Consider the following 12500-nt stretch of genomic DNA (forward strand, 5'->3'; position numbering starts at 1 on the left):
ATTCCTGCATTTGAAAGTGTGTGTGTATGTGTGTGTGTGTGTGTCTCTGTGTGTGTGTGTGCGTGCGTGCAAGTGTGCAATCAGATCCAAACCCTCTCAGAAAATCAGCCATCTTTCAGAAAAGCCACCAGACGATAGGAAAAGCACAGGCAATTAGCGCATGTGTCAATACTGCCCGTCAAAACCTCAGATAAACGAATCTTATTGAGAGGCCTCAGACCCCACCACTGAATTCTCCCAGAGCCATGAAGACAGAACCTGTTGTGCCCGCGAGTGCTGTTCTGAAGCCTTCACTGCACAGCCGTGGCGCCCGCCTGCCTAATACCCACGTAATCCCGTTCGTTATACCTTTCACATTCATTCGTCAATATGAAAAACATCTTCACGTTAATCAGTGTTGTCACAGCAGGCCGTTAAGGAGCAGGCAGTTGGGGTTGCTATTAATTACCGTGCAGTTTTCGCTTGTGTTCTGAATGCTTAACCAGAAATGCATACCTCATACCTCACGTAGGTTCCACAAATGAGTGGTTTACAATATATTACAGGATGGTCTCTTCATGGTTGTGTGTGTGTGTGTTTGTGTGTGTTCATTCCCTCTCCATAATTATAATGTACCATGTTCAAGGACTAAAAGTCTACTGTTTCCAAACTATGCTTCATTAAGTGCAATATTGATCAAAGGGACCTCAACTTTCAGATGTATTAACGTGGCTTTGTTTCACATGAGTGATGAGAACGCCTCAGTGAAATAGCGGCATGTCACACCTTTTAAGACCGTGACTGGACTGCTTCAACACTCCTCTGCCCAATCCTACACAGGCCTTCCCCATGCACCTGAGAGAGCTAGGAACGTTCCAGAAAACGTACCAGAAACAACGCGCAATCCATAACGCAACCAAAATGAAACCATTTTGGAGCCTTATCTCTCAGCCCCTTCGGTTCTGTGGTACGTGTGGAGAATACCACAATGTTCCTAAAGTTTCTCGTCACATATACGTTTTGGGGAGTTTTTAATTTGCCTTATCGATTAGCGCAGCGCCACCCCAGACGCATTAAAAACTAACACTTTCCTCATCAATTTCGGATATGGCTTGTCCACGAATAAAGGGAAGCGTTTGGGCACTGTCTACAATGTGCAGTTCTCTTCCAGCGCCTTCCGCTGCGGGCTCCCAGCGTGCTTTCCACGCTGGTCCGGATCGTGCTCCTGCACTTGTTTTCTTGGCTAAGCCGGTGTGGGGAGAGTAAAGTTCAGCATGAACAATACAGCGCCCTACATCATCCGGACAGGGAGCCGAACGGGGGAGGGGCATTGGCTCCGATAAAGAATTCGCGAATGAAGCTTCTTCCTCTTTTTCCTCCTGCTCCTGCTCCTCCTGCTCCTGCTCCTCCTGCTCCTGCTCCTGCTCCTCCGCCTCCTGCTCCTCCTGCTCCTGCTCCTCCTGCTCCTGCTCCTCCTGCTCCTGCTCCTCCGCCTCCTGCTCCAGAGCGATCCTTCAAAGTAATTTGATTGCGAACGCTCCACGCGCGCTCCGTTCTCTACAGGGGGAAACAAAGACTTCTTCCCAGAAATAATTCATCTTCAGGAGCCCTGCATCAGCATATAGAACGCCGACTTTAAACTCAACATCGTTCCTGTGCATTAAAGCGCGAGCGCCTGCACAGGAAAGAGAGAGAGAGCGAGAGCGAGGGAAGGTGTGGGAGCGGAGGGGCAGAGCCGCGGAACATTCCCGGGCGGCGTTCCCACACACCAATTAAGAGAGCACCGAGAGAATGCCCCGCGCAGCCCTCTAAACAGACAAAAGGCTGATCAATGACAAAGCCATGGCGAAGAGGAAGCGTAGCTAACATTTCACAGGCCTGCGTGGAAGGAGAACGAGAGAGCGAGAGGTGGGGGGGGCCTCCAAAGAGTGACAGATTAAGACCGAAGGCCTTCTCCGCGAGCTTTTCGTCCTTTCTTGTTTCTTCCGCTAAATGTCAACGGCAGCCATCTTCTGCCTGCGCTCGGCGACTCTCGGTAAAAGGGGAAAGAGAATTATCACCTGCCACGGGATCAGGGCAACAACAGCTTCTCCGCTTTCTGACAATACGCCGGTGGCTCCTTTCAGACATGTTTTTAATGTGAATGCTGCTTCCGCTACGACTTAGCTGTCGTGTAGTTTTCCGCACCGTTCTCATAATTCCTGCTTATGTAACCTCATGAATACCTTGTGCAGTTTCACTAGCTCAACACAAATTTTTGAGCCTGTTCCCACACACCTGACTCGAGGGCCAGGCAAAAACGGTCGGATGCCATCCGCTGCGCCCGCGCGACCCTGGCGGCAAAGGTGGTGTGGGCGGAATTCGCTGATGAAACTGCTGTCGGAATGCCGTGCGCACCAAGAAGAAAAACAGAAGGCGTAGGACAAATCGTCCCTGGCAGGAAACACCGGGTAAGCGAGGTGTACACCCCAAGACCCAACAACGTAAATCAACAGCATAAAAGAACAAGTGCTCAAAGTGTTGTCGTGTTCTGATCGGGCGCGCGCTTTCCTTACTGTTCCTGCATTTTTCCACGGAGCCACATTGCGGCGTGTGGCGGGGACACCTGTCGTCTTGCTGCTGTCGCCGAGCTCCCTGTACCTGCCATGGCTTCGGAGCATCACCTTCGGAGCATCCAGGGCTGCCAGAAAGAAGATTAATTCTTGCCATTGTCATTTAATGAGCTTGCAGAGAGCCACCCGTCTTGGGGCTTCTCCTTTGCTTCTCCGGCTTTAAAAAAAAGGCGCTTTGTTTAATTACTGTGCAACTGGCTCGTCCTCGCACTGCTTCCGCCGCACACACACACACACACACACACACACACACACACACACACATGCGCGCGCTGCTTCTGAATAACGAACCCTCAACATCCAGACAGCCTGCTCATATAAATACGCTCTATATAACTGTCTTTTTCCTGCCCCATTGCCAGATTGTTTTAGTCTCTTTTTAACGCAATCCCTCTCTTACCGCAGAAAGCCCGGCCTTGGGGGGACCTTCCCATACGCGACGGCCACCCGTCGCCCGTGCAATTGACTTGGTGGGCGGGACGTGCGCTCAGGAATAACAGTGGGGTCAGGGCCTATCTGTCACTCTAAGAGTGCATAAAACTAGGGCTAAATCTCTTTTATATGAGCCGGGCACAGCTACACTCATCCATCCACTAGAGCGCCACTGAGCGCACGTTTGAGGAGAAAGATCCCGGACGATCTGTAGGGGGATCCGTAGGACAGATCTCTGTCCTGCATAGGAACAGGGTGGTAGCTGGGTACGAACAGGGTGGTAGCTGGGTACGGACAGGGTGGTAGCTGGGTATGGACAGGGTGGTAGCTGGGTATGGACAGGGTGGTAGCTGGGTATGGACAGGGTGGTAGCTGGGTATGGACAGGGCGGTACCTGCGTAGGGGACGGGGGCGTCTTTGTCCAAGGCGACCAGTGGCGGGTCCAGCAGGACAGTGTCCATATTCTCAGTGATGACGCCATGGTAGGACGTCTCGATCCATGGCTTGTGTTTGTTCACTGGAAAGTATGTACAGAGGGAAGAGAGAAAGAGAGAGGGAGAGAGAGAGAGAAAGCGCGAGGGAGAGAGAGAGAGAGAAAGAGCGAGAGAAAGAGAGAGTTGAGTAACAGTTCTCAACCAATTCCCAGTTTCACACAAACTGTAGGAGGTAACCTGGTGCCACTCCAAGTAAATCTCAATGGCAATTGTGAAATCAAACTGTTGTGGTCCACATCTACAGCTACAAAGGCAGCTAACACATGACTGTTCCTCCAGATCTATAGCTCATTTACATCCATTATGTCGTTCTGAATATTTACTTAGTTATTCGATTTGTTGAGCTCTTATTAATTCGATTTTAAAGTTGCACTTGTTTTCTCATGTGTGTTTCTTTAATTCATTCTGAGATTATTTGGCCCATTTGAATCATGGGCATTAGTAAAATTATTATTCAGAATAATTTAATCATCTCCATAAATGTTAATAATTTACCCAAGCTCTCGTACTAAATGCTCAAGGGCTTAACAATACAAAAAGTAAGAGTTCATCTTAAACTTAGCCATAAAAGATAAGAAAGAAAAACAAGCAAAGAAACACTGATCAATAAGCAGGTGTAACGCTCAGGGCCCCATCTATCCACCTCTCCATCTCCGTATCCCACGGCAACAGTCTCTCTATCTGAGTCGATGTTGCCGTGGCTGCTTGTGGCTACTGAATAGACAGGTACAACAGACCCATCAGCCGATCGATGCTCCCAGCACGGTTACCAGGGGCGCGAGCTGCTATTCAGACATGCACAAACGATCCCTGAGCAACGTTTGGATGGTTCTTCCATTCAGCTGTGGACAAACCGACGACACTTTCGAACGTCCACTTGTCCGGATAAGGGGTTAACGGTCGCACGGACGGTCGATCTCTCTGTGACGCGGTCATACGCAGCATCTCGCTGTACGTTCATAAGGAGAAGGCCGTAGGGGGGGTGTTCCCACTGACCATGAAACCCTTTCCTGGTGTCAAAGACAACTTTTACGGTTCTTTTGCAAAGACGTCAGTGCAATATTTCTATATTCCTCCTCCACCTACAAGCATTTATCATTGGAACAAATATCATTAAAGCATTTCTGTCAAACAATAATGTATATGTACTGAAAATAGAGATTAATTATCTGTATAATATCCCTTTAATTATGCATGTAAGAAGCAGCATCAAAACAATTATGGTTTGGTGCGACTTGATGATAATAATAATAAAATGATAATAAAAGTATATGCACTGGGATAAAGTATCTGAAGACGTCTTATCATGAGCCTTGGATTACGGATACGACAGCAGCATAACAAGGAACGTGCACATGAAAAGAATGACTCCAGATCGCACCTGACAAAACATGTTCCTCGTTAGCATTCTGCTTCCTTCTTAGCAAATGCTTTTTTCTTAGTGTTTTACACTTATTAATAATAACAAGCTGTTCTAACCGCTTTGTTCCCCTTCAGGCAACATTCCTTTTCATCGGTCAAAAGTGCAATTTTAAAGATGGTAACATATTAAGGCGATCATTCATATTCCACAGAATGTCGAATGTACAGCTACGCAATATGCAATAACATATTCAGTAAATACTGGGAAAACGGGCAGGAACAGATCACTGTGTGGACAGGCAGACGTCAACCCCTCATCATTCCCACCATTCCCACTGGCTACATCCCCTATTCCTCATTCACATCCTTTTAGATTGGTTTAATATTCCCACATGCTGCCATCCAGTTAGCAGCTCTCAGTCATCCAATTATGGATCTGAGCCTTTACATGGAACTCCTGCATGGATTCCGGACCAGTTCCAAACCAGGATCAAGGGCAGTTCTCTGATCCGACAATCGGAGCGCCTTGCTCAAGAGTACAGCAGGGATAGCACGACTCGTGCATCTCGTCCGTTTGATCTGACTTCACGAACGCCGCAGGCGCACACAGCTGAAACCGGAAGTGTAGCGCATAAGCGGAGCTGCAGCCGCTATCCACCTCTTCGGTTCAGAAATGAAGCAGAGGTTACGGTGGGAGGCAGCGGAGGCTGGAGTGCGGAATATCGCCGTTAATTTGGGGGGGGGGTTTATGCTTGTTTTAGGGTGGCCACTTGGGAGACCGCATCCATGTTATCCTCGTTATCCACGGAGCCCTCGTTTCGGGGAACTGGCTGCTAGTAATTGGACAACTGGCTGCTCAGTTGTTTCATGGCCAGCTGTGAGTCTCTGCGTCATTAGTTCCAGCAAAACACAGCCAGTCGAAGGTCTGGCGCGGAGGATCCATGAGGCCTGAGCCGCTGCTACATTTGCTCCGTACGAGCATCAATACCAACGGAGCAGGCCATCGCCACGCCGCAGAGCCCACCGCTGACATGGCCAAAGCCGCACCGTTAGGGGCGTCCGAGTCAGCCACGTAGCGGATGGTGAAGAGGAGGAGACTTAAAAGCCCAGAAAAGGACCACAGTGGATGACCAAAGAAAAAACGGGCTGTAATGTTTTTCAAATCACTCTGGAGGGTTCTGGGACTTACAGACAGAAAATAGACCTGCCGGAACGAGGAAAGAGGGCCGAGAAAGAGACACGTGATGATTCAAAACATCATTTCTTATGCGCAGCGTGCCGGCGCACTGGGCCCGTACGGTTGCCGGTGGCGATGTGACCGGGGATGACAGCGGACAAATGAAGTGTGTAGAAGCATCTTAAACTTCTCGGTTCCAAACAAATACCTCCAAACCGCACGTTCCCCCCTGCTGCGGGTCGAAGGCACTGACACACACTACTAAAGCAGCCGTGGAGTCTCGCCGTGGCCAAAATGGGTAATGTTCCGGACCGTCCAGGTCAGTCAGCAGGACTCGACCCTGCTGGGCACACATTCAGTTTACTGGTCAGGACTGAACACAGAAAAGACAGATGAGCAGGGACTTTTAATGACTTCACAAAAAGCCTGACAGAGCCAGCTATACCCCTAGCATACAGTGACATCTCCACGCTCCAGACAGCCTGCTAGCACACAGCTCGCGATCAAGTACTAACCGTGACATTGTTTCTAATCCTAATCTGACCAATAACGCGTGAGCATCAGCAGCTGGGCTGACAATGTACATGTCAACCTCATGGTTTTTTCTTAAATCTGACATGTTGGATTTAAATCCAATAGAAGCAGAACCAACCGTGTCTCTGTCCGCTTACATTTCGGCTTCATGGTACTTCATATCATTAGTGTACCTGCGTGTTTCTCAGGCTACAGGCAACCCTTGAAATATCAGGAGGAAAAGAGCTTTGATGCTGAATTCATTAGACCCACAAAGCTGCAACCTCTCCTCGGTTCATTTCGAGTCAATATTAGGAATTTTCTGCACGGCTCATTCCAGGGTGAGCCTTCCTCCGCACCTAAGAAAAGAACACGAGGCACAATTGCAGACAGCGTTGCACAGGGGAAAAAAAAAGAGTGGGAAACCAGGAAAAGCATTGTCCTTGCAGGAGGGCTAATGGACTTTGAGATGCGGGATGACAATTGAGTGCACACAGCAGCTCTGCATCTACCCAAGCAATTAATGACAGAAGGAATGGAGTGGATTCACTGTCCCCTCGCTCCAAGTCTGTCCTCTCACCGGGCAACGTCTCCTGGATGCCCGTGTGTCCTCATAACCCTTAAATAATCCAGGGCCGAGGGGCGGATTGCCTTCGGATTACTGGTGATCAGAGTAGACGCCGGCTGTGATAGCCCTCATTTCAGTTAGTTGTTTTTTTTCTTTTGACTTTCTGACTAGTTCTGGGGAGCTTGAATTCATGCATGTGCATGCACGCGCACACACACACACACACACACACACACACACACACACACACACACACACACACTGTATTGTTGCTTAGATATGCATGAAATGGGGTGTGTTTGTGTGTGTCTGTATGTGCGTTAGCGAATGTGTGCGTGCGTGCGTGCATGTGTGTGTGTGCGAGTGCATGCATACCAAAACAACACTGAAAGACTGAGAAGCCAAAGCTGAGGGGGCGTGAACACAGAGAAGGAACGCTGGTCAGGCAGCAGCAGGCAGCTGGGGGTGTGATCCCCCCCCCGTACGCCCGTTCACTGGTGGGTCATTCCAACCCAGTGTGCGCTAACGGAGTCGCGCCTTCAGAGCGCCAGCCCTGCACCGCATTAGCGCTGCTGAAAGATCCCCCCAAACACACCTGCGCCACAGCTCCACATGTACCGTGCCCGTTACCCGCGACCGCAACCACACATGTGGCCATGATTCAGTAAACACCCGTACTTTGAAAAGTGTACATTCCATTACCCTAATAATACCCCCTCGCTTGTGATTGCGTCTCTCTCTCTCTCTGGTTCTCTCGTTCTCTTTCTCTGTCTCTCTCTAGATCCTTCTCTCTCTAATAAGGTTAGGAGTGTCATTGCGAACAATGTGCTTTCTCCGTAATTCCTGAGCTATTACCCAGGGGGTGTCTGCAGCCATTATACAGCATTAGCACACTGCGGTGAGACCCCTTCCCGTACGCTATTCTGCCTCTGCTCCGAGACCAAGGCAACGAAAAGCCACATTCGCTGGCAATGCGTTTGAACCCGACTGGGCGTACGTGTTATACGCGCAGGCGTGTACGTAAACGGTGGGCGTGTCCTAACAGCCCCTTCCTCGTTTCTCCGTGCTGCTGAGTTCAAAGTTCACGGAGCAAACGGTCAGGAGGAGATAGGCCGAGGGCAGGAGACGCGAGCGACGGCTGACCCTTCACCCTCTGTCGTCTCACGTCTGCGTATGCGTCTTCTGTTCCGTGGAGGAAAATCTCAAATCTCCACGACAGCTTCAGACACTTCAGCATATGCGAGAAGACGATTCAACCTAAGAAAAATCACGTGGGCCACATTAGATTTGTTTTTGCTTTTTACTTTTGTTTTTCCGCACTGACGGAACGGTCGAGCGCGATCAGCTTACACTGATGACCTGACGTTTTCCGTCAGTAGAATGTGCAAAGTGTGAATGATTAAAATATGAACACGAATTAACCAGCATTCTTTAAATTCTTTTAACACCAGGACGGTTCGGTGCGCTCGTCATGCACGTCACCCCAGAATGCAGCACCCTTCCCCATCTGTCTGAGCATCCTCCGCCGAAGACGACACCCGTTTTAGCACTTTACGCGCCTTCACTCATCTCCTTCAGTGTCGGAGCACTATTGCGCGTCGCGAGTTTCGGAAAACTTTCCAGGTCAGAGGCAGAGGAGGGGACAAGGAACGGAATCAAAATATGTGTTCCATGGACGTGTGTTACGGATTCTGACCTTGCCGAGGTTGTAGGCGGGAAGGGACCGGCCAGTGTCATTGGTGTTATGCTGCTGTAACGCTAACTCATACCGAAGTTGTGAGAGGGAGAGAGAGGGAGAGAGAGACAGAGGGAGGGAGACCTCAGGTGCTCCACATAGAATAAATGTGGATTTTGGAGTCAATAATTTTTTTCAGTCAGAGATATAATTATTTCAACATTTCAAGCGCCTAATAAAATCCTGTCGCGCGTGGGCGGCTAGCCGAACATTTGCAAATCTACTTCGACCTTTCTCCAACCTCCTATAATGAAATTCCCAGTCAGCATTCCAACAATAATTAAACCCTGGGACAGCACGCTCAATTGACAGAGACTTTCCGAGTGCTTTTCAAAGATGCAACATGCTATTAATTTCTGACCATATGACACCATCGGTGTTACATTCTGCTCGCGACGTTTGTATTAACCAATAATTGAGACATGTACCTTGCACTGACAAAAAGAGACAAAGAAAGAGAGGAGGAAAAGAGAGAGAGAGAAAATATGAGGCAATTCTAATTCTAATGCTAATTACAAATGCTATATTGCTCATAGCGAGCCGACGCTGATTGCCTACCGTAATTAAACACTGATGAAACTAATTCTGTATATGAGCGTAAATAAATTGATGGAAAACAACAGGCTGACACTCTGTGGCTCATGCAAAGGTACAAGGAACTGCTGGATGCTGAACCGCTTCCAGGTCAACCCCGTGTACGTCGTCCTCTGCTCACTTACCGCGGCCGCTCCACATGGCGAGGGGAGCAAACAAGAGCAAAAATCAAAACACAGAGAAGAGCGAGCAGGCGGAGCCAGGGCGGCGTCGACCCCGCTGGGGTACTAGAGGGAAATGAGCGGTTAAAGATCTGGTGCTCTGCGCCACTGTAGAAACTAGAGTCAAGCTATTAGAAAGCCCAGAAATGACTAACAGTAAATCAGTAATTAAGCTTATTGACTTAGCGTAAGCCAATACTCATGCATTAAACAGGATGGAGTCTGGTCGCATTCAGATGTATTAAGATCAGTGACATGACTTCTCTCTCTCCACTCCAACTCTTCCCACAGGGAAACACCTTATCCTCATTCATCTTTAGCGACTATTGATGGGGCTCATAATATCTGACTTCCATCAACAGCCAGCGATCAAATTTGTTGCTCTTTCGTGAATTCCCGCGAAGGGGAGGCAATTTGCTTAGTTAACAGTTTATAGACGTTTTTATCACATGGTCGTTCAAAAAGACATATGGTAGAAATATGATAAACTGGCCGCACGAATTAAGGGGGTGATTGTGGAACTGGCATGGAAGGCTGTCCTCGGAATAAGAGGATGACATCTGACATCTGCCTAACAGACAAGATCGACAAGTTGAGAGATGTTTGGAGAATGACGGCACTCTGGGCCAGATGAACATTGTGATTCAGTCGATAAAGGTCTTGGCTCTTCAAACGCTAAGTTCACTCTAAGTTGGTTGCAGCTGAAGCAATACACAGTGCAACACATGGGGTATAAATACAACATTCGAGGTTTCTACACCTAGAAACCCAGGGACAGCCCACGGGGATTCTTGTGCAGCGTCACACCCGAGCAGGACTGAGGGGGGACTGTCCGACACATCCTCTCCTCTCTGCTTTGGTTGTGTGAACCTCCGTGCTTTGATGTCGAGAACCCATAGCACAAGAGCTCATGGCACAGAGACAATTTCTGTGCTGCCATGGCGATGATTTAGGCTCTGTCCACATCTACAGCGCTGCTTTGTAACCACTAATATTCTACGATGAGACAGCCGTATGAAAGACGCGTCATTAACGCTCCTGATAACCAAAAGGCTACGGCCTACCACCCGATTCATACATCAATTAAACAGACAATCACTCAGGCTGCCAGCCGTGAATATAAATGTTGTTTGATTAAATTTACAACAAAAATGGAACCGAATCTTCTTCATAATATAATGTTTCGCCAGCCTGGCATTTGCTGCTGTCAGTCCCGTACTGATATCCCAGAGGACTCGGAAATGTCAATTGCCCGTAATTAGGAAGCTGGCATATTCAGTACGTAGACTTTTGTCACTTTGTTACGGGATCTCATTCTCCACCGCTCCCTCATTAACCGCATTGTTTATCATCCATATGTGACGCTCTAGACCACTGGGGATGCAATTAAACCTAAAAGCGGCCATTTTGTTTGATTGCGCAAGAAGGATCGCCGCTATGAAGGAGCTGGAATTACGCTGTATTGTCACGGGCGCACGTGGAGCTGATTGAAGAGGAGACGCGGAGGCGGAGGCTCGCACTGTTCCTCACACGGGGCACCAGAGGCGGCTGCGAAGATGCTCCCTCTTGACGCGCGTCTTTAAAGGACTCGGAGCGGAAAGGACACCGTCGGAGGGCGGCAGAAATGGAAAGGGTGGTCTTCTTAGCCTGTTTAGTTCCTCACACCTCGTTTATGGCTCTGAGCCTCGACTTCCACCTGCAGAAACCTCCACCTGTGCCAACCCCACCCTCCTGTCCCAAGTCGACCTGTCCCAACCCCACCCTCCTGTCTCAGGTCCACCTGTCCCAACCCCACCTTCCTGTCTCAGGTCCACCTGTGCCAACTCCACCCTCCTGTCTCAGGTCCACCTGTCCCAACCCCACCCTCCTGTCCCAAGTCTACCTGTCCCAACCCCACCCTCCTGTCTCAGGTCCACCTGTCCCAACCCCACCCTCCTGTCCCAAGTCTACCTGTCCCAACCCCACCTTCCTGTCTCAGGTCCACCTGTCCCAACCCCACCTTCCTGTCTCAGGTCCACCTGTCCCAACCCCACCCTCCTTTCTCAGGTCCACCTGTCCCAACCCCACCCTCCTGTCCCAAGTCTACCTGTCCCAACCCCACCCTCCTGTCCCAAGTCTACCTGTCCCAACCCCACCTTTCTGTCTCAGGTCCACCTGTCCCAACCCCACCCTCCTTTCTCAGGTCCACCTGTCCCAACCCCACCCTCCTGTCCCAAGTCTACCTGTCCCAACCCCACCCTCCGGTCTCAGGTCCACCTGTCCCAACCCCACCCTCTTGTCTCAGGTCCACCTGTCCCAACCCCACCCTCCTGTCTCAGATCCACCTGTCCCAACCCCACCCTCCTGTCTCAGGTCCACCTGTCCCAACCCCACCTTCCTGTCCCAAGTCTACCTGTCCCAACCCCACCTTCCTGTCTCAGGTCCACCTGTCCCAACCCCACCCTCCTGTCCCAGATGTACGGCCCCACTCTACAAACGATGCGGCCGGTCCACTGTGCAATACAGACGGAGGGAAGGAGAGAGATGGAACGAGGGAAAGCATGACACACACACACACACACACACACACACACACACACACACACACACACACACACACACACACACACATACGGGGCAGGGGCATTTAAACCCCTTCACTTCTCAGAAAACACAAACACCACCAAAAACAGACACATCACTATATGAAATTCAAAAGAAAGATCATCTTACCCAAATGCTTACACGTCATTTCCTCCAGAAACTGCCCAGCTGCCTTTGTTGCCCAGCAAATGTGCACTTAGTTTTTATTCATGACTTTGAGTCATGAAATGTAACTAACCGAACAATGTCCACCTATGTTGGGCCTTTGACCAACAGCTCGGTCTTGGTGC

General features: G+C 49.7%; 1 protein-coding gene across 1 annotated transcript in view; it reads right to left on the reverse strand.

The window, feature by feature from the left end:
* The window catches only part of clstn2a (calsyntenin 2a), a 151534-nt gene that overhangs the window by 83397 nt on the left and 55637 nt on the right, over window positions 1-12500 (reverse strand). The window contains exon 2 of the mRNA XM_035536004.2: window positions 3418-3540. Within this exon, the coding sequence (XP_035391897.1) occupies window positions 3418-3540 (123 nt within the window). The remainder of the gene's footprint in view (window positions 1-3417; window positions 3541-12500) is intronic.

This window comes from Electrophorus electricus, chromosome 20, assembly GCF_041902795.1.
Source record: "Electrophorus electricus isolate QZ-2024a chromosome 20, ASM4190279v1, whole genome shotgun sequence".
Taxonomy (NCBI): Eukaryota; Metazoa; Chordata; class Actinopteri; order Gymnotiformes; family Gymnotidae; genus Electrophorus; species Electrophorus electricus.